This window comes from Andrographis paniculata, unplaced genomic scaffold (genome assembly GCF_009805555.1).
Source record: "Andrographis paniculata isolate CXL003 unplaced genomic scaffold, ASM980555v1 Contig21END, whole genome shotgun sequence".
NCBI classification, from domain to species: Eukaryota; Viridiplantae; Streptophyta; class Magnoliopsida; order Lamiales; family Acanthaceae; genus Andrographis; species Andrographis paniculata.
Genome location: NW_026137502.1, coordinates 3,279,259 through 3,301,455, shown reverse-complemented (window position 1 = coordinate 3,301,455; position 22,197 = coordinate 3,279,259). Strand labels below are relative to the sequence as shown.

General features: G+C 30.4%; 5 protein-coding genes and 1 pseudogene across 6 annotated transcripts; 3 read left to right on the top strand and 3 right to left on the bottom strand.

Moving 5' to 3' along the window:
* Positions 1-4,465: 4,465 nt before the first annotated feature.
* On the top strand, positions 4,466-5,012 carry LOC127245032 (protein EARLY FLOWERING 4). Its single transcript, XM_051265676.1, has one exon. It carries the CDS (start codon positions 4,466-4,468, stop codon positions 4,838-4,840), a length of 375 nt encoding a protein of 124 aa, XP_051121633.1. The 3' UTR covers positions 4,841-5,012.
* LOC127245031 (peptidyl-prolyl cis-trans isomerase CYP19-4-like) lies at positions 4,952-9,774 on the bottom strand. Of its 2 annotated transcripts, none has more exons than XM_051265675.1 (9): positions 9,566-9,774; positions 7,762-7,915; positions 7,589-7,645; positions 7,378-7,453; positions 6,299-6,346; positions 6,175-6,198; positions 5,548-5,730; positions 5,374-5,449; positions 4,952-5,241 (listed from the first exon to the last, which is right to left on the bottom strand). In XM_051265675.1, exons 1-9 carry the CDS (start codon positions 9,745-9,747, stop codon positions 5,103-5,105), a joined length of 939 nt encoding a protein of 312 aa, XP_051121632.1. In that variant the 5' UTR covers positions 9,748-9,774; the 3' UTR covers positions 4,952-5,102. The 2 variants fall into 2 exon arrangements, 1 of the variants encoding a protein (XP_051121632.1); XR_007837359.1 differs by having other exon boundaries at positions 5,104-5,241; positions 5,317-5,449.
* A 161-nt stretch (positions 9,775-9,935) lies between these two features.
* Positions 9,936-10,708, top strand: LOC127244918 (17.3 kDa class I heat shock protein-like; annotated as a pseudogene).
* Positions 10,709-13,517: 2,809 nt separating this feature from the next.
* LOC127245046 (protein ULTRAPETALA 2-like) lies at positions 13,518-14,345 on the bottom strand. Its single transcript, XM_051265690.1, has 3 exons — positions 14,168-14,345; positions 13,784-14,093; positions 13,518-13,686 (listed from the first exon to the last, which is right to left on the bottom strand). Exons 1-3 carry the CDS (start codon positions 14,343-14,345, stop codon positions 13,518-13,520), a joined length of 657 nt encoding a protein of 218 aa, XP_051121647.1.
* Positions 14,346-16,188: 1,843 nt separating this feature from the next.
* LOC127244718 (uncharacterized) lies at positions 16,189-19,079 on the top strand. The gene is made up of 3 exons (XM_051265199.1): positions 16,189-16,374; positions 17,682-17,950; positions 18,734-19,079. The coding sequence occupies exon 2, from the start codon at positions 17,685-17,687 to the stop codon at positions 17,916-17,918; it is 234 nt and encodes a 77-aa protein (XP_051121156.1). The 5' UTR covers positions 16,189-16,374; positions 17,682-17,684; the 3' UTR covers positions 17,919-17,950; positions 18,734-19,079.
* Positions 19,080-19,507: 428 nt separating this feature from the next.
* On the bottom strand, positions 19,508-20,276 carry LOC127245096 (proline transporter 2-like). The gene has a single exon (XM_051265747.1). The coding sequence runs from the start codon at positions 20,249-20,251 to the stop codon at positions 19,607-19,609; it is 645 nt and encodes a 214-aa protein (XP_051121704.1). The 5' UTR covers positions 20,252-20,276; the 3' UTR covers positions 19,508-19,606.
* Positions 20,277-22,197: the final 1,921 nt, after the last annotated feature.

Genomic DNA, 22,197 nt, shown 5'->3' with positions numbered 1-22,197 from the left:
CTATGTTGTGATGCTAAAATGGGAGTAGAGAGGGGTTATGCTGAGGATCATTCTTTTAAAATATATTGTTAAAAATTAAAATATTTTTGTTAGTATATTTATATAAAAAGTAATATTATTTAGGTAATAATAATAAAAGATAATGTTAATGTAATATATTTATTTTTGAAAACAAATACTATTTTTTGGGCGGACAAAAATAAAAAAATTAAACTATTTTTTTTTTTTTGGACAAAAGAAGCATTGCTTATATTATTATAAATAATTATTACGAATTTTATAAAATTGTAAAAGTAATGGGTGAAGATAATGATGCTATAGCCGAGTGTTTAAAAAAATAATTTAAATGTTGATATGGATGAGAGAAATAAAATAATACAGTAGAAAAACTAAGAGCTGCTCTAACGAGTGGAGCCAAGGACAACAGTTAAACTTTCGGGCGGAGGTCAAAATATGACTTCATAGGATGTGTTTATTTGTAATATTTAAATTTTGGATAGTAATTTTTTTTAATTTAAATAGTTGTTTGATATGACATACATATGTATTGATAAAATATTGTGAATGCAAAATTAAATTTTAATGTATTATACTCCTCTGTCCCTATCTATATATCCATTTGCTTTTTACATGGAGTTTTAGAAATATTAGTATTATATTGGGATATTGTAGAATTAAAGGTAAAAATACTAAACTAATCTTATTAGTATTGTATGATATAAAGGTAATGACTTGTTATGTGATAGACCAAAATAAAAATAAATAAATAGATTGTTAAGGAACAGCGAGAGAGTAATAAATAATTATTTTTACTTTAAATTTCTAAATTTGAAACCCTAGGGTGTGTTTGTTTGCCGATTTGAATATAAAAAATTTTGAATTTGAATAATTGTATGATGTGATATTTTTAATGTAAGATTAATTTTTAATATAATACTCCCTTCGTCCCAAAATAGTATGAATAATTGGGATGAATACGAGAATTAAGAAATAATAATATTATATTGATAACGGATGTAAAAGCATTTCTAAAAGACCAAAATGACCTCATTTATGTAATTATTGTGAAATTTTGAAGATAATTTTGTAAAAATGAGGGAAATTAGTTACTAAAAATATAAATAAGATTATTTTTTTGAGACGGATAAAAATGATAAAATTGAACTATTATTTTTAAATGGAGAGAGTATCTAAAATAAAAAAATATATGTTTAATTATTATATATTTTTTAAAAGTGTGAATATTATAAATTTGATAAATTTTAATAAAAGAACAACACCCCTATGAGTTTGCTCTTTGTGCTTTCAAATTGAAATTATTTGCATAGTTTTTAATAAAAATAAATTTGTTTTTTTATAAAATATTAAATCAAAATATTATTTAAATTAAAATTTTATTTTGCATCAAATTTTAAACGGCAATCAAACTAGGATTAATTTTTTAAACCCTTTTTGTATCATGCAATCTACAACAAACAATAATAATGAAAACATAAACCAATATTTCCTTGAGGTCACTTGATAATTACGATTGTTACAAAAATTGGAAAATTGATTGATTCTAAAATCTTTCTGGAACTTATTGGGTATATATGCTCTCTGACCAATGGTCCAAAAAAAAGATAGATACACTCTTGGAACTTATTAATAAAAAAGGTTATAAAGAAAATTTAAAAAATAATGATAAATTAATTATTATATTTTAAAATATAAATAATAATATTACAAATGAATAAAAATTATTTATTTTAAATGATATGACATAATTTTAAGAGATCAAAGAAATATATTTATCACGTGGATAGTCTGGCGGTGTGGGGAGTGACCTCGTAACCGTGAAGTTATGGGTAAAAAAATATTCTTATTTTTCAATTTAAATTTGTTCACTCAAATTTTGTCATTTTTTTTTAAAAGTAAAATTATATTTCACATAAATATAAAAATATTTATACTTTATCATCATATTATTAAAAGTAAAAACAAAATTGTCTTTATATCCATTGTTCATGAAAAAAGTCATCGGTGAATAGAGAGACTAAAATATATAGTACTGCCTGTGTGTCATCCAAATTTATTTTTACTTTTCTTTTTTATTGTCATCTAAATTTATTTTTATTTCATTTTTAGTAAAAAAAAAAAACTTTTTTTTTGATTTTTTTTACTAAAAAAGAAAATTATATTTTTACCAATTTTGTTTTAAAAAATTCGTACTTAATCAAATCAACATAAATTTAGATAAGAGAGCGGAGGTGCTTTGCTGTCTGTATTTTGCTGTCTGCTGATAATTCTTGCTGTTTTTGCCGAAAAGGGAAACTATTGTTGTTAACTGATGTTTGTTTATCTGTCTTTTGTATTTTGTTTATCTATGATGGTTTTTGGATAGCTGTTATCACAACCATCTCATTCGCAAAAGGCTGTATGTAGCCTTAGTTTCTTATCGGCCTGTAATCAAACTCTAAACTTGACTTTTGAATTATTGAATTGTCTTGATGAGCGTGGGAGATCTTCTTCAGCACTGTGTGCGTGGTCACATATGCTAAAAGGGAGAAAATGTTAAGTTGAAAAACTTCGTCACTTATTTTCGGTATATTGACATATCTTTTTTTTTTTTTTTTTGTTGCTGTTGTCGTTAGATTTAAAAAACAACAACATTTGACCCAACTGTGCAGTCTCATCAAGTTGCATTTTATTGTCTTTCCTAAGAATTGTAGTTTTTAAAGACAAAATCGACATTCTTAGTTTGTCTTATTGTGGTCAAAAGTGAATAGATACACATCATTTCTTGTTTGTATCAAAGGAATTAATTACATGTCAACACAATGGCTGTTATGGCTGCCTTATAGCTCGTCTGTGGAAGGGTGAAGGGTAGTGTAGTGGTTTTGGGAGTGTGTGTAGTGAGAGAAAACTTGTTACAATCCTCTCAACCTCAACCCTTTCTATCTCCATGCATTGAGTGAGTAATATACACTACTTCTCGCTGGAGAGTTCGTCGGTCGAAGGAAAATCGAAGTTCCGATCAGGGGAACATTCAAAATCTGTGCAGCCCAACTTCTTGTTAGTTGTAGATACGCGTTTCTGACAACAAATGTCTGTGAAGGGATTTTCCTTAGGTAATTAACATTGTAGTTTGGGTTGAAGGAGTATTTGGTCTTTTGTTCTTAATAAGCACTGATTAATAAACCTCTCATGGATTGGAATTCCCAAATGTAGGTTAGTTATAATCAAACTGGGTTACCAAATAATTTTTCATTTATTACTTTGGTCTTTATATTTATTTCGTTGACAAATCGTCGTTATAACTGTGAAAATTGAGCCTTTTAATAAGTGTTCGAGAGTTTAACACTTATTTTTTTCCAAACAATAAATAAATTAAAATGGTCAATTAAGATTATAAGATCGAAGTGAACACGGCAGATATTTATCAAAAACGATGCCGTATTATTAGTCAAAAGTAGAACGCAGCGATGCCATGGTGGCCCAAAAAGGGCAAAAGCCTAAAGTTCAATGCACTTTTCCACTTGTTTAAGAGAAATATCCTAAGATATTTTTGCCCTTCAGTATTCAACCCTACGGCTCTTCTAAGCGCGTGCTCTCCACTCCCTATTTTACTTCATTTTATTAAATTGATTTATCTATAAATTATTCCCAATGTTTCATAACCATTAACCTTTTTTTGTTTTTTTTAATCTTATAATAATGGATATTTTTCGTCAAAAACCATTCCAAACTCATTCATTTTTGTCATCTTTTTCAAAAATAAGTATTTTTTTTTATCTATATTTAAAATTCTATGATTGTGTTTGTTTGTGAATCTGGATTTTTTATTTTGAATAGTTATTTAATGTGATATAAATAGATACTGATATATCATTTTGATATAATATAATATTAAAAACAATTTGATTTGATATTTTTTTAAAAAAAAATTAAATAGTAAAAATTTATATAAAAATTCAAAAAAACACAACCTGTTACTCTTTTTATAAAATTAGTTTATTTATTTATTTGTAATAAAGAAAATTGATTCTCTATAAAATAATATTTATATTACATATATTTTTTATTTCGATATAACTTTTAAAATATTTAAATATATATTCTAATTTTTTTTAATTATATATTAAATTTATTTTAAAATTATAAATATTATTAATTATATAAAAAATAAAAATAAAAATACTTTAAATTATTATCTTAAACGATATGTTCCTAATATAATAGTCAATTATATAAAATAAATAAATACGAATGAGATTCAAATTCGCTGCAAACCACACGCGCTAAAAAATTAGCGCGTGAAAGGGCCAAAGTCTTAAGGAGATGACTCACCCGCCTGATCTGTTGCCTCTGCGAAGATAAGCAACCGCCTCCGTCTCCACCTCCGCCTCCGCCTCCGCCCCTATTTATCGCCGGCTTCCTCCACCGCCATACCCTCGCCTAGCCAGTCTCCGCCGCTGAATCCTCCATGGACGACACCAACTCCAGCCGCCGCCGACGCAACCGCAGCTCCTCCAAAACCACTTCTCTCCACGAAACCGATGGTCGCGAGCCGAGCTTCCAGGACGGCGGAGATCCGGCGGTTTGGGCGACCTTCAGCGAGAACTTCCACCAGGTTCAGTCGGTGCTCGACCGCAATCGCCTCCTGATCCAGCAAGTCAATGAGAATCACCAGTCCAAAATCCACGACAACATGGTGAAAAACGTGGAGCTGATTCAGGAAATTAACGGCAACATTACCAAAGTCGTCTCTCTCTACTCCAATCTATCCTCCGATTTCATGACCGCCGTCAACCACCGGAGCGCCGCCAAGAGCAACTCCGAGTCTGAGGAGAAACAGTGACCGCCGACCACCAAGTTCGTCCCTTCTATTCCTTCAATTCTCTGTTATCTATCACGCACTTCACGAGCTCACACACACACATACATATATATATAGATAGATACACAGATGTATGTATAATTTTACATATACTTGCAGTATTTGGAATACAACAATGGTGGCTGTGGCAACACATATCTTCTATGTCATGCTTTTAATAAAGTTGAATCTGAAAACTTTGGGCAAATAAAATAAAATCAAACCAAACAAAATGTACAGATTATTAGAAAGACAATTCACCACTGTCGGAAATGACGACTGAGCTTTTGGGAACTCCATTCCCTCTTCCTTGAGCTTCGATCTTCATTACCACATCCATTCCAGAAAGCACTTTTCCAAACACTACATGGCGTCCATCCAACCTTTTACAATAAGCTTCAAATTTGTAAGAACAATATCCAATCACAAAAAGAAAAATAAGAACAGCCACCACTTGCCAGATTGTTGCTGTTGCGCTGTTTTTCTCGGGCAAGATTTTGATTTGGTTTGCTTACCAGCTTGTAGTCACCGTTGTGATGAAAAACTGGGATCCGTTGCTATCCGGGCCAGAATTCGCCATCGAGAGAACACCTGCAAGAAATAACATTTGCCCGCGCAAGATTTCTAGTATTGTGTTTTTGTAATCAAGTCAAGGGGAGAGGGTAATGGGATCGGGACATAATATTCACCGGAGCCTGTGTGCTTCAATTTGAAGTTCTCGTCGGAAAACTTGTCACCATAAATTGATTCCCCGCCACGTCCATCGCCACGGGTGAAGTCGCCTCCTTGGATCATGAAATTTGGTATGATCCTGTGGAATTTGCTACCTTTAAAATGAAGGGGCTTCCCACTTGATCCGGTTCCTTTCTCCCCTGATTTAAAAGTAATCGCCACATGTTAAATATACGCATAAGATGTAGAATTTATGAAGAAAGATAATGAGATAAAGATAAGATAATTAACAAAGTTCCGAGCAATAGAACAGCAGACATTATGATTTGATTGTTTACAGACTCGCAATCGATAAATGTAACCTTTATCCAGAACCTTGAATGGGTGAATCCCAGAATGCTGAAAGAATAAAAGACATGTCGAGCAATACACCATTTTCTTTTTCCGGAGAAAGGGGAAAAAATTACTCGGAATTGAAAGCCAAAACATGTACTTTCTGTCTATACTGATGTTTCCAACAGAATGTTTAAAAACCACGTTGAATACAGATGATGGAAAATTGGAAATTAAGAATCCAGACAACAAATTAGTTGGATGTCATTATTTGTAAAACTGTATTGAAGTGGGAAAAGGGACGGAGCTACCTGTGCAGAGCGCTCGAAAATTTTCTGCAGGCAAACAAACAAGTAAATGTTCAGGACAAGTTCATCTGTAGATTACAAACATTATGGGTGGTCAAAATATAGCTTGCTGCATTTTAAAGATCACCAGTGGTCTTTGGCACAATTTTTCCGAAGAGTCCCATCACAATGCGCCCTGAAAAGGCAACAAACAGTTGTTATAATTTATTTAAGATAAACGAGGAAGTGGCCAAAAGGAAGGCATTTTGTGGACCAAGATAGCTATTCACTTTCCCACAACAATCACGAACTCGAACAATGCACTTTCAAAAAGCAAAAGATGAAGCAGTGAATGCAATTTCGCTTGGGAAATTAATCTACAAATATCATCAAGTATGGCATTTCTAAGTCAACTAGAAACAGAAATCAGCTTGATTGTAATTCTTAAATGAGGACACATATTCCACATGCCAATATTTTTTCAAGTTCCTTTAGAATCAGAGAACACAAACTAATACCCCTCGTCATATTAAACCCCAATTTGGAAGCTTTAATTAATCTGTCCACAATCGACTCCAGAACTCCCTCAGAACATATAATTCTTGAACCCATCCACTGTGTCCACATCTATACCACATATAATGACTGATATATGAATATACAAGGTAACTTGGACCAGAACTTAAGGAAGCTTGCCGAGTTCAGCATTTGGATCATAAGAAGTCAGTGTTACGGTCGACATTGGCATCTCTTAGCAGCACATAATAAGTTTTTTCTATTCCAGTGAAATGAGCACAAAAGTTCCGGCTTAAACACACAGTTGGAAGATAAATCCTATACCTATCAACATATGCTATACCAGACAGAATAACAAAGATTTAATTTGGTACAATCAACCACGACTTAGATAATTAAGCGGCCTCACGGATCAAAACTTCAGATGCCACTGTCCAATGCAGAAATCAACATTTTCACCTTCATAGCAGATGACAGACTTGCTAGAAGCAGAATACCATCAAGCAACATCAAGTAGCCTCCATTTCAATTATTGATTTGGATCCCCAATATTGGTATACCAATAATTAAGCTAATATGCAGCTTCTAAGAAAGAAAGGTAATTCTTAAATTCGTAATCACTGTAAGGAGCAAGCGCATAGTGCAAATACAATAATACATATGCAAACACAACTATAAATACAGAAATTTTAAAACTGAAACAAAATTTGCCTGTCCGTTTTCCATCAATTTCAATATCAAAGTAGACTTTTTGAGTTACTTCATCCACATCCTCCAGATTTCCAACCTAGATCAATTGAATCAATAGAAAACCAACCATGTAATTAGAATTACATTTAACCTACAGACACGAGACACTTTTAGATTTATTTACAATGTCAATTCTGTCAGCTAACAATTTCAAACATGATTCTCACTCAACCTTCTTATCCCCAATCGCATTATCCTCGGACGAAACACCAGCATCTCCCAATCGATTCTGAAATCAAGCATAATTCCGGAATTCAGAAGTCATAGGGATCGAAATGTTTGAATTAAACCCCGCAGAATCTGGAGTAGGCAAAAATATGGGAAAATCAAAAGGAAAAACGTTACCAGTATGAGCGCGAGAGTTCCAAACAGAATGAGCACCCAAAGTACTGCAATCGAGAGCAATCTTCTGTTCGAATTAGCCATCTCCTTCTTCCGGGAGAAACAGTCGCAGAAATCAGAATAGACCTTGTCGAGGAAGTGATGACTGAACACGTGCCTTCGTTCAAAAATAACAGGATTGGCGTAATTGGTACACCAAATTTGAGTGTTACTTTTGTTTTGTTTGTACTTTTCAATTGATTATCCATTGTCTAAATTTTTTCACATTTTTTTTTACCATATTTTACTTTATTATTATTTTTTAACTATAAAAACATAATTTCTATTTTTATTCACTCTTTAAGAAAAATAGATAAAAATACTCTCTTAATTCACTTAAATTTTTTTTATTTTTTATTTCTAAGTATTCTTTTAAATCTTTTCATTTTTTTTCAATTGAGTGATACTTCACATAAATTCAATAATATTTTTATTTTATCATCATATTATTATTTTCTCAAAAAAAAATTAAAGTAAAATTATTTTAAGCATATCATTTGTATTATATTTCAATAAAATATTAACAGTGAAATATTTGTTCCTTTAAATGACAAAGGCTAAAACCTGAAAACCAAAATCATATAATTAGGCATTGATTTACACAATAATTTTTGAAAATTTGACATTATTTTTTTTAAAAAAATATTACATAAAATATATAAGTTGTGTTTTTTTTTTTTTTTTTTTTTTTGTAGTTTTATAGGTTTTTACTATTTAAATTCTTTTTTCTTTTCAAAAATATCACATTAAACAATTATTTTTTCTTTTTTATAGTATACTACAAATTTATTTTATATTCAAAATATTACATCAACCTCTATTAATATCACGTGAAATAACTATTCAAATTCAACTTTTTACTATTTATAAAATTCAAACAAAAAAACTAAAACCCACAAACAAACACACTTTGATAAGATATGGCGTATCCATATCTTGTTAAGATTTACATATCCATGATAGAGTGCCTGTACAAAGGGGAGGAGTCCTCACTTGTACTACACTCCACTTTTGAATCAATAAAACAGTCTTCTTTGCCGAGTACATCTTATAGTGTTCTTATTTTTAGCAAGTATTGGAGTCGTGTGCGAGGCTGCACTAGCGAGTTCTCGAGGGAGTCGAAGAATCGCTAGGCCGACGGGAAGGTATTCGAGAATGAACCATCCAACCAAGTGGTTTCTTTTACATTACATTAAATACTAATTTTTTATTATCTCTAAAATTTTGAAACTTAAAAAACTTTAATCTAAACAATTCTTTTCTCGAGAGCAAACGCAATGGTGTTTGTATTAATAAGCCTTCAAAGCTTACGTGTTACTAACGTGTCAAGAGTAACTTGTTCAGTCAAGTAAAATAAAAAAAATGTCACATAGTAATACATGATCGTGATGCTCAGTTTTTCTTTCTTTCTCTCCGAAGTCTAAATCGGAACCCTAAATCGGTGATGAAGCATTCAACTAGGTCTTCGAATTCCGATAAAAAATCTTTTAATTTTCACTTATTTTTTTCTTCTTCTTCTCTCCGTTGAGTTTAGGAAAATTCAAAAATTTGGTACAAATAAAAATTTTTATAGAAGATTTAAGAAAAGAGTTTAAACGAAATCGACTCCTACCGAAAATGATGTTCCTGAAATTGACAAATATTGCTCTAGAATAAATGTTTGAACTCGGTAAATATTTCAAATTTTGGATATATACTGATTTTAGCGATTACTACTTCACTTCCAAAGCACGGAAACCATAAACCCTTGTAATGTTAAAGAATATACCGAATGAGGACGAGCGAGCCTATGACGAAGACGATTTCCGTCCCAACGTGATCCGATTGTGACGATTGCGGCAACGACACTGGCTGTTGGCCACCACAACGAAGAAGACACAAACTCGTTCTTTCAAAAATAATTTTTGGGAGAAAAAAGAAAAAAGAAAGAAGTCCGACCCGAGATGACATCTACTGCACAAGACCGGGTTGAAGAAGCCAGTTTAAAACAGCCTGATTTTAATGTCTATTGAAAATAATTTTATTGCGATTGTTCTTAATGTTCAGGTCGGTCAAGAAGCACGCACGGGTGCACAACTCCATCACGTATCGACCGTCAGATGCAGACCCTAATCCATCTAATGGACGGTGTAGATCTCATCCAATATTAAGCTGGACCGACCAAACCCGCCGAGATTCGTCTCAGTTTCTCCAGAGCCTTCTACTCTCTTCTCAATCTTCCTCCCGGAACTCTCGAGATCTGCACCGCAACCATTATGCTTCCCAATCCTGCTCTATAAATACACATCCTACAGAATCAATCACACCAGCATTCTAACTAGATCGATCAATCCAATTTTGAATTGCAAAAATTTACGAGATGTCGTTGATTCCAAGCATTTTAGGGCAGAGGAGCTCTGCGAACGATCCATTTGCGGTTGGTCTTTGGGATCCGTTCCGCGCCTGGCCGACGATCTCCGGCGGCGAGGCGTTGCAGTTCGCGGCGACTCGAGTGGATTGGAAGGAGACTGGCGGAAGCGCACGTGTTCAAGGCGGATGTGCCGGGGATGAAGAAGGAGGAGGTGAAGGTGGAGGTGGAGGAGGGGAATGTCCTGCAGATTAGCGGCGAGCAGAGCAGGGAGAAGGAGGAGAAGAATGACAAGTGGCATAGGGTCGAGAGGAGCAGCGGAAAGTTTGTCCGGCGGTTCCGGCTGCCGGAAAATGCGAAACTGGAGCAGATCAAGGCGAGCATGGAGAATGGAGTGCTGACGGTTACTGTGCCGAAGGCGGAGACAAAGAAGCCTCAGGTGAAAGCTATCGACATTTCTGGCTGAGATAATTGATATTATGGAATGATTGATTGCATGTTTTGGTTGAATGAAATCAATGTTGTGATGCATGCATGTTTGAATTCAAATAAAATACTAATGTTGTGATCACATTTTACCTTCATAAATATATATATATATATATATATTTCTTGATTATTGATTTTTTTTTTGCATTGAGATATATATATTTTCTTCGATTTTTTTAATATTAATTATTATATGGATATATAGTATAAATCAAGAAAAAAAAATTATTAGTCTTTTATTATACAAATATAACAATATTTGAAGAATAATTTTATTCAAATATAAAGATATTATTAATTATAAATACGATGACGATAGGACGGAATGAGTGTACATTTTAATTACTAAGTAAAAATAGTAAGAAATTTTGATATTTTTATTTTTTATTTAATGACGTGAGAATTTGTCGCTGCTATTTTTCGGGTGCGCTCTGGGTACACACTCGGTCAATAATAATAGCCTATAAATTAGGTTTGATAATCCTTATCCACCGGGTTATCTTTTACTGAAAAAATTGTATATATAATGATATATTTGTAATTTTAAAATAAAAATTAAGAGTATTTTTGATATTAATATATAATTATATATTTTATAGTAGAATGAATAAAAATAATAAAAATGATACTTTAAGTTACAACGAAAATATATACAAAGACATGTATAGGTGTGTTTGTTTGGGGGTTTGGATTTTGAGTTGGGATTTGAATAGTAAAAGTTTTGAATTTGAATAGTTGTATGATGTGATATAAATAAGGTTTGATGTGATGTTTTGAATGTAAAATTGATTTTTAGTATAATATAAAAAATGAAAAATAGGTGTTTGATTTGATGTTTTTGGGGAAAAAAAATTGGATGAATAGTGGAAATTCACCAAAATCCTTCAAACAAACACACAAACACACCCTATGTTTTAGAAATATTTGTTGGATAAGCCTATGTTTGAGAGGCCAACTCCTTCATGCTTATGCAAGCGAAAATATTTGTTAATCTTGTTTGGTGTAGAAGTTTATACTCTATATATGGAGGATTGACGGGATTGACATACACTACAAAATTTGTTTGCTAAGTATTAAGTTTGTTTGAAGAAAAAATTAAATTATTATAATTAAATAGTGAAAATATATAAGAGAAAACACAACTAAATAATGTTTCTTTTGATTAGTTTAAAAAAACATTTGTTTGAATTTAATATAAAAATGATATATGATAAAATATTTTGTGAGTAAAATATATATATATATATATTTCGAAAAACACAAATAGTAGAAATATGAGATTTGAAGTTAAAATAAAAAAACCTAATTCCATAAAAAAAAATTATCCGTATGCATATTATTTGTGTATATATTAAATTTAAATTTTGCATATATACACACACATCGGTATGAATCCGACACTAAAAAAAAAAATAATAATAAAATAATGTGATTTGGTAAGTTTCTTATTATGTTGAATAGGGTGTGTTTGATACAAAGAAATGATGCCAAAGAAATGAAAATGGTCTTATTTCTCTTTTTGTTTTAGTTTGAGAAATGGAATTTGACAAATAAATTATTTTTATTTTCTGTTTTCATTTCTCTCCTGTAAATATAATTTTTTAATTTAAATTTTTTTTTTTGTACTATCTAATTTATATATATGTATATATTTAATATATTATTTTAATTTTATAAAAATCAAATTTAATTTATTGTTAAAGTATTTAAGTTTTACCATTTTTTAAGAAATTATACTAAAATATAAAATATAGTATATAATTTATAATTTTTTAAAAAAAAATTACCAAAAATATTTTTCATGAATTCTTATTCGTTAAAATTCTTTTTTTTATCCAATTAATCATTTATTATTATTAATTTATAACTGCATTTTTTTTATATATATTTTTCAATTAAATTCTCTATTTTACCAAACAAAAAAATTCTCTACTAATTTTATTTCTGTCTAATTCCATTCTCTACTCTCATTTCTATGCAATTACATTCTCCGTACCAAACGCCACCTAAGTGTAACATTGTTGGATTTGAGTGCAGAACATTTCACATTTAAACATTATTAATTTTTTAAAAAAATCAACTGATTAACAATTGAAATTTATTTAATACTACCAAAGTTTTTAACAATTAATTCATATTTGATCCAATGCCTATATAAGATCTTGTGCAAAGTCTGAAAACTTAACATTCATTTATTTCCTTCTCTATAAATCTTGTGTCTGTAATATTAGGGATATGATTTTCTAAATTCTAATTTATTATGTGCATTTGAATGATATGTTTGAACTAATAAGTTTTTATTTATTTTTAATTATTATTATTATTTTTTTATCATGAAATCTATACTTTTAAATCACGAAATCTATACCTATAATACTCTTATTGTTGGTTTGGCAAAAGTGAACACTTCTCGTAATTACATTAGACATGTGCTATGGTAATTCGTAGCTAGAATTATCTTTCTAATGGTAAACTTGCGATTTGTTTTAATTAAATAATTACCTTCTATTTAATCATTATTAATTTTATTAAAAAATATATCAAATAATTAACAATTGAATTTGGTTTAATACGTACTAATATTTTTTTTTAACATTAATATTTAATCTAGTGTTTATACAGATCGAATTTTGTGCATAACATAAAAATATAATATTCAATTTATTTATTTCTCTATGAATTTTATTTGTAATAATAGGGTTGTATGTTTTTAATTGTAGTTTATTTTTGTCCTGACTCTTTTGAATAATATTTCTAAAAATATTTGTCGAAATTTTTTTTTTTTTTAACACCGCTTCAAATACAACTATTATAGTCAAAAGTTATTGTTTATTCGTTAAAATTTCTTATTGTAGTAGAATCACGGACACAAAATACATAAAAATTACATGTTTAAAATAAAACTGGTGCACTCCTGGCAATCACAATCATCGAACCGGCACATGTCACAACCGTTACACACGCACTTTGTGCAACCGGTACATTTTGGATTCTTCGGACAACCTCTGACTGCTTTTCGGCTTTCCCTCTCCTCAGCATCATCACAAGATAATCTATTCCAAAAATCCAAACAATATATAATAGAATAAAGATATCATATGTTGTGTATTTCAAAAATAATCTTATGAAATCTACTGTTATAACACTCACTCTTGGTTTGGCATATCTGAGCATTTCCAGTTATCAGATGCAAGCGCTCTATGGTAATTCCTAGAGTCGTCTCTTGTGCGGTTGGTAAATCTGCGCTCTTTACGGCATAAAGAGCAGCGCACAAATTCATCTCGATGAGCTGCTTGGCGTATTGGCCTCTGATACGTGTCTTTAAAAAACTTCAACAAGCAAGTTTTCACGAGCTGGACTTTCGAACCATCTCGACCAAATACCCAAATTTGGCTTTTCCAGTATTTGTCTGAGTTGGTTCTTAGGGCATGCCTTGCAAATTCGATCGGTGACACGTTGACTGAACATTCAAATATAAAATAAAATATGTTTAAACAATATATATATATATATATATTTGTATTGAAAATTTACCTTTCGAACAATTTTCATCGCATGTGCAGTTGATTTCTATCCTTCCATCAAAATATATCTTGAGCTTTCCCGATGTATCGCCGTATCTCGAGTTCGTACATCCACACTTCATCACCAGAAATTCGGTAGTGATTTGCAATATACCGATGAATCCGAACAATTCTGCTTGAGTAAACATGTTTCCTTTGATGGAATAAAGCTAAACTTAATGATTATGTCAAAAAAATATTAATTTCATTCTATGTATGTTAATTAGTGAAAAAAAAATTGTTTTCATAAATATGACAATATATATTATTGGTGCGCACTTTCATTTGAAAAATGTTATATAACACATGTCTCAAGATAAGAAGTATATCATTTCTTCCTAAATAATATCACTTTCAAAATTTACTTTCGTTCATCACATCCAAAACTTATATTTTTATTCAAATAAATTTAGAACACTGCATGATTATGAAATTGCATTACTTAATCATGAGAAGAAAGAAGAACTAAGAACTTACCTTAGATATGTAAAAGCGATAATGTTGATTAGTGTTTAATGTCTTGCGTTGAATATGAAATCAAATTATCACGTTCACTTATATAATAGCAAGACGCGTAAGATAATTAGATTTCTTTCGTAACTTTTTACCTTTCAAATTGTGTTATAAAATATTTTTCCCCATATTTCGTAATTTGTACAAATATACTTAATAAGATTTTTCCCACAATTCACGGATAGTATACGAAAATAAAATTTGCGTCTAAATTCAGCAATGTAAAGGTATATATGGGATTGCGATGACTTGCACGAAACTATACATGTAGAAAATCGGCATATTGTAATGTGAATAAATTTTGTTGAAATACAAAAAAAAAAAATCTCATAATGTAAAAGTATCTTTCGATTGTATTAATTTGCACGGTATTATTTTATATAGAATATCATACATTATAATTTATTTCAAAAGAATTTTCTTAGGTAATATTCCCTAAATTTCACATGTCCAGTAACATTTTATATTTTGATCCGTGCATATTTTGCAATATTTCCAAATAAAAAATAATTAATACATTATATCTCATCACATTATTTAAATAAAAAAATAAATATTTCTTCATCCTATTTGAAAGAGCCAATTGAAATTTTATAATAAAATAAGAAATAATAATATTTTATTGGTTAATGGAAGTATGTAAAAAATTTGGTATTTTTGTATATGTAATAGTATGTTTGTAATTTAAATAAAAATTAAGAGTATTTGATATTAATGTATAATTATTTTTACTAAAAAAAATGAAGGATACTTTCGAAGGGGACGAAGGAAAACGGTAAAAAATACTTTGTAATATAATAGATGAAATAAATATGCATTTTTCTCTCTTGTTACATCGCCTAATTTCATTTCTGTATCGAAATCAAAAGGTGCTCATGGAATGGAGGAAATATAAAAATATTATATTATATTGAATGTAATTTTTTTAAGATGATAAAATATATATTATATATTGGGAATCATCTCAGATAAAAATTTGTTGAAGAACAAATCCTAACTCTTGATTAGGATTGTATTGACTTACACAATATTCCATCAGTCTCAATTATCCTGTCAATCTTTCTATTTTTGTTGTCTCATTTATTATGTCATTTTTTTTAAAAAAAATTATATAATTTAATTTCATTTTAAAATTTTAAACTTATAATTTTTTAATTATAATTATATTAATTAGTTATCTTAATCTTAATTATTTACATAGATAATTATTTTTACTAATATATTTTTAATTATTAATAATTATACCCCTTTCAAATTCTTGTGTACAAGGGACATTTTAGTCGGAACGGAAAGAGTATTATTTACTACTCTTGATTATCCCCATAGTTTCAACACTCTCCAAAAGTACTTACATAGGGGTGAAATCGAACAATAGACAAGACAGCGTATACAAGTGAAAAGGACACTTTTTTTGGGGTAAAATTCTTAAAAGAATATAAATATAGTGACCTATTTGCAATTTACAGCATAAGAAACAAACAAAGGCAAGGCAAGGGAAACGGAAAAAGGCTTTTAACATGTAAGCTAAGCTGAAACTTGCAAACCCCAACGGCTCAACCCCCCTCTCGATCGAAGATTTCTTCTCCGGCTATTCACCGATCATCCACAACTCAATCGTTTGCTCTCGATCCTTCTACTCGAAGCCTATAAGTTAATTTCTTCTCGGTAGGATGCTTTTTTCCCTCAATTGTTGCCTTATGGGTTGAAATGTAGCTCATCCGGATTAATTGAAAGGCATACTGTTGAGATCCAATATGTTGAAAATTTCCTGGTGTTTGGATGAGCGAGATTTTTGTTTATGTAATGTTTTTCATTTCCTTGAATTCGTGATTTTTGTGTTTGATCTGAATTGTAAATAAGTTCGTCAGAGGCTTGGGGGTTTCGGTGTTCGAATAGATTCAGCGGCTGATCAATTTGATTCTGCAATAATTCTACCTTCTGAAGTTACTAATATCTGGAGAATTATTTGATCCGGAACGACCTATCTAGTCGCAATAATTCTGAATCCAATCCTAATCTTCTTTGTTCAGCGTGTTTAAAGAGCACTTTTTCTTCTTCTTCTTCAATTTGGTTCATCTCCTACAGTGCAGAGATTTGCAATTTCAACCCTTATCTTCTGTTATGAATTAAATGAAAAGCAAGTATGGAACTTTCTCAAGCATTTGCATCAACCTTTACCTATTTGCTGGTTTGTTTATATCAATACAATATAGGAGATGATTTGGAACATATTGCTAGCTTTTTGGGTTCACCAGATTTTCGGTGTAAATAGATTAATATTGATGAAGTTGCACCAGTTCAAATACAATGTAGTTATTAAATTAATTTGGTTTTTGACATCTTATTGTGATTTGTTGTGCCTGTATTGACTCGCCAGCAGGATACAGATCTGCACTGGCAGAGTTAGCAAACCATGATTTGAAAATCGAAGCCGGGAAAACTATTTTTTCATGGAGAAGGAAAAACTAGTGTCTAATTTTTATAATTTTTTGTTATTTTATTTTTTCCCAAATGTTTCTGTGCTATTGATGTGGTTAGGCACTGATTGATTTGATACAACGTTGATTCTGAATCCAAAATCCCTAGCTTAACTGATCGAGATAGGCTATTTATAGTTTTGGATTTATAAAGGAGAAATCTATGTGCATTTAGGGTAGATTCAATCTTTTTTCAATAATTAATTAATGTGATGGTGTGATATTAGGTTAATGTGCTTTTCAGCTTATTGTGTTTCCTGAAAGAGCTTTTACATTTCGGTTGAGTGGTGAGCATTGGAATTTGATATAATGTGATTGTGGTGGCTTATCCTCTGCATGAATGAGGAGAAATTATTTATTGACTTAATGTTATTGGGGTAGTCGACATTCAGATGTTTCTGAATTAAATATTGTGTTGTATTCTGTGTAGAATTTTAGCCAAACCTTCCTTTGAAACTTTACAGAAAGTGAAAATTGTGTTGGTGTGTATTGCAGGACATGGGGTTGTGGACACTACTAGAGGGCTGCCTGCTTCTTGCAAATGCACTAGCTATACTAAATGAAGATCGATTTCTTGCCCCAAGAGGGTGGAGCTTCCAAGAGTTTTCTGGTGTTAAAAGAAATTCACTCAAGGGACAGATTCTTGGGCTGATATACGCGACTCAGTACCTAAGAGTTCCTCTTATACTTCTCAATTTGCTGTGCATTGTTGTGAAGCTGGTATCAGGTTGAGGTCCGGTTGCACTCAGGGGCGTGTTTCTTCGGTAAGTAGTCCTATTTTTCTACCCATGTTCTTCCTTAGGTCATGCATATTTGATTGCTGTGCAAAATGATAAAGGAATTATGATCCATATTGACAAACTTTTGGTGAATATATTTTGTTTCTCTTGAATAATCGAAAAGATACTTTTGGTACTTAGAAAAAGTGTATGTTCTATTGTCTTGTCTGTGCATCAACCAACGGATCCTATGCAAATATGGTTTTTGCTTCGATATGCCAAGCTCAAGTCTTACACTTGCAGATAATTGCATCTCTTGTACCGAAAAGAATGTAGAGAATCAAGCCTTTTGGTTAGGTAAAAGAGAATCAAGTTAAGCATGCATTTATTATATCAAATCCAAATGGTCGAACTGGCGTTATCTCTCATGCTATATCTATTAAAATTTCCATGCCTTCCTTTGGTCTGTAACTATGGTGCATTATATATAATGCTCATCCGTGTCTAGCATTTGTTTCCTATCTTGAAATATAAAGTTGAATGTCTTCTGAGATTGGGTTCTTCAGAAATTGTGGACATTATCTGTCGTTTTGATTCGTTTCCATATGATGTTTCTTTTTTCTTTAAATAACATCGTTTGAATAGCCAGTAGAAGCATTTAGTTTATTAAGGGAGAGATTTATTTTCACCGTGGTTATGTTGGATGGTATTCCCATTGTTTCATATTTTAAATTTACCTTTCACTTAAGTACATGTATGGATTTGGTTATTTTGTGTTTGTTTATGTAAATACCATTGTGCGAGACAGTGACATTTTGAATTTATCAGGTTTGATCAAGAAGATAGCAAACTTGGGAAGGTTGTATCACCGAGATTGAGACATATTATGTTTTAAACAAGATGGTAATCCCGCAATTGAATTTTCATCGATAGCTTAGCTAGTTCTAGAGGATCAAGTTTTATTCCGTCATGAATGGATCAACAAAGGTTGTTAGACACTATTTTCGCCGTTTCTTGCAGTGTTGCAGTTCCTCCATGAATCTCATCATAGTCTTGTGCTAAACTTTTGTGGGATATTTACTAATTATGTATAATGTAAAGAGATCATAAAAATACAGTGAGTTTGGTTGTATGCATAGAGGGATTGCTATTCTATAATATCTCGACTTATTTATTTCTGAGAATTATTTAATAATCGTGCTAATACATAAATATATATATATATATATATAACACAATTGATATGCTGGAGTTGAATGGAGATTAAAATGGATTGAATAGTCTATTTTTCGTCAACAGTATACACATGTTTAATAGAAGTACGTAATTTTAAAAATCCCCTCTATTTTCAAAATTGCTTCCAACTCCTTCCCTCGTAGTTTCATAATATATCTCTCAGTCGTTCTTATTTAACTATATTTGACGTACACGAGCCCAAAATGCTAATAAGTTTTACAAATATACTCGTTATTTTTATTATTAACTTCAAAAAGCACTAGATATATTAAAAGTAGTTGTTTTTTTTATTTTAATTTGTTTTTAAATGTTCTTTGAGGTTAAATATAAGATAAATGAATATGTTTATAAATTTAGGAGGGAGTTTGATGCAATTTTAAAAATACAAGAATTTTGCTCAATTTTGTAAAATCACAAGCAGATTTTGTGTAATTTAGCCTTTGGTTTTGGAAGGATGTGAAAATTTCATACATGAGCGAAAAGATGATAGGTGTTAGAAACGATGAAAATGAGTCTGAGTGCCGAAACTGCAGCAGCAGTAGCAAGGCAGCCAAAGAAGACAACATTAAGCCAATGCCAAGACTTCTGCGTCAAGCTTAATTTGTTCCTCCTGGCCACCAAATACATGTGGTGTGCCAAAATGAACGTGAGGGGGTACGTGCTAAGTGCCCCCGTCAAGCTCATGAAGTCTCCCAAACACGGGAGCATTGCTGAAACTAACGAGGTTAAGACAACGTACCCTCCGCGCACTCCTGTTCTAAACATCACGTTGCGAATGGCAAGGGGGCTTCCTTTGATGCCATAGCTTGTGTCCAGATACTCGTACATTGGGCTGGCGAAGATCCAAGGCAGGAAGAAGAGAGTGAGTGCGCAAGTATTGTAAGGAAATTGAAATACGTATGTTGTACAAGGTCGTCTGGTTACATGCAAGGCGATGACGGTTAGCAAGAAAGTTGAAATGTTGGCGACGGCCATGATCCAGATTGGACCTTTGACGTTGTTGAGCAAGTACTCTGTTGTGTTTACTCTGTACGCCCAATATCCGGCGAAGATGATCGTGTACATAGGTACCACTCCGACCGTGAACTGGAAATATAGGCCTTTCATCATGTTTGAGACCACAGGTTGCTTCACTGTTGCCTGTTCATATAAATGAGTACGGTTGGTTTGTTATCGTTAGTTGATATAAATGACCAGTCTCACTTAAAAGATTAAACTATTAGGATACGATATCATTTAATTATTTATCTACAAATGAAAATTAACCAACAGGTATTATATGAAACATATGTTTCAAAAGCAGAGTGTAACCAGGTGGGGGCAAGGGGTCAAGCCACCAACCCCACCCCTTAACTTTTTTGTATAATTTATATTTTTTAAAACATATATATACATATAGTAAATATATTAAAATTTGGGCAACTTCCGCTAAATTCTCTATATCTATTTTCAAATTCTTATCTACTCTTATGCATTAATTTGTTATTATTTATTTTCCATTTTTATAAATTTGTTCTTTTTAACTCCCTATCTCTCTAAAAATTCTATAATATCCTTATTTAATTTATTATATTTATTGTATTTCTCATTTTGTCTTCATCTATAAATCTTTAATTTTTATTTTATAAATTTACTTTCTTATTATACATATAATAAATAAATAACTATATGAAATAAATATTGATAACAAAAATAAACATTGATGATATAAATTTGTAACAAGTACGTAAAGTAAAACTTGATGGTACAACCATTTACTTGAAAAAGTATATATATATATATATATATATTTTTTTTTTTCTTACATAGATACACAAGAAAAATAATATAAGAAATTAATGTTGTAAACACTAATATATAAAAAGAATAATTATATACTAATATATGATACATAGTATTGATAATACTAATAAGTCAACTGATTTAATATACAAATATTCATACAATGGCAAGTAGTTAAAAATATTTATACGTAATCCTTAAACAATAATGCAATATATTTATAATAAAATAATATCTCAAATGAATAAAATGTTAGTAAAGTAATAAAAAATATTTCAAATACCATTTAAAGTATTGATTACAGTACTATAGAAAAATATTTAAAATAAATTTTATAAGTATAAATCATCATTTGACAATTTTTTTATTTTTGTAACAAAAATAATCGGCATGTTAAAATAGATGAATTAGATTTTTTTTAGATTGTATATGAGAGTGGAGGGCAAAAAAAGTAAATAAAACATTATTTAAAGGCTAAATAAGATGTTTATATAAGAAATTTATAAATAGGGAGTTACTTGCAATAATAGGGAGCTTAAAAGGAAAAATTTGTAGGTAGAAACTGACAATGAAAAATAATTAAGAGTTAGATCAATTATAAATATATCATACATATATAAATAAAGTACAAAAAAATAAAAATATGAAAATTATTTTATAAAGCTAACAAATAAAATAATATTATTTTTAAATTTACTAAAAAAATATAGATGAATACTCGTCTCGGCGATGGAGTATATAGATGTTGTATAATAATAATTTATTTTATAAAGACAAAAAAAATTGATTACGTAAATTTTATAGTGTACAGGTGTGTTTGTTTAGGGGTTTGAATTTTGAGTTGGGATTTGAATAGTAAAAATTTTGAATTTAAATAGTTGTATGATGTGATATAAATAGATGTTGATGTGATGTTTTGAATGTAAAATTAATTTTTAGTATAATATAAAAAATAAAAAATAAGTTTTTGATTTGATATTTTTGGAGAAAAAAAAATAAATAGTGAATTTAAAATCCAATTCCGGACAAACACACCTTTAAGAAAATAATAATAATAACCCATAAATATACCCCTTTCAATTTGAACTTGTAAAAATATTATATAATGTCACATTAAATATTCTACTAATTAACGTACCCTTCCCATCTTTCACAAATATAAATTGGATGCTAGTCATTATTATATGATGATTATAACTATTTTTCTAAATGTTATCTAATAATATTAATGTAATGATATGGTTGGAACCAAGAATGAATTTCCACGTGGCTCT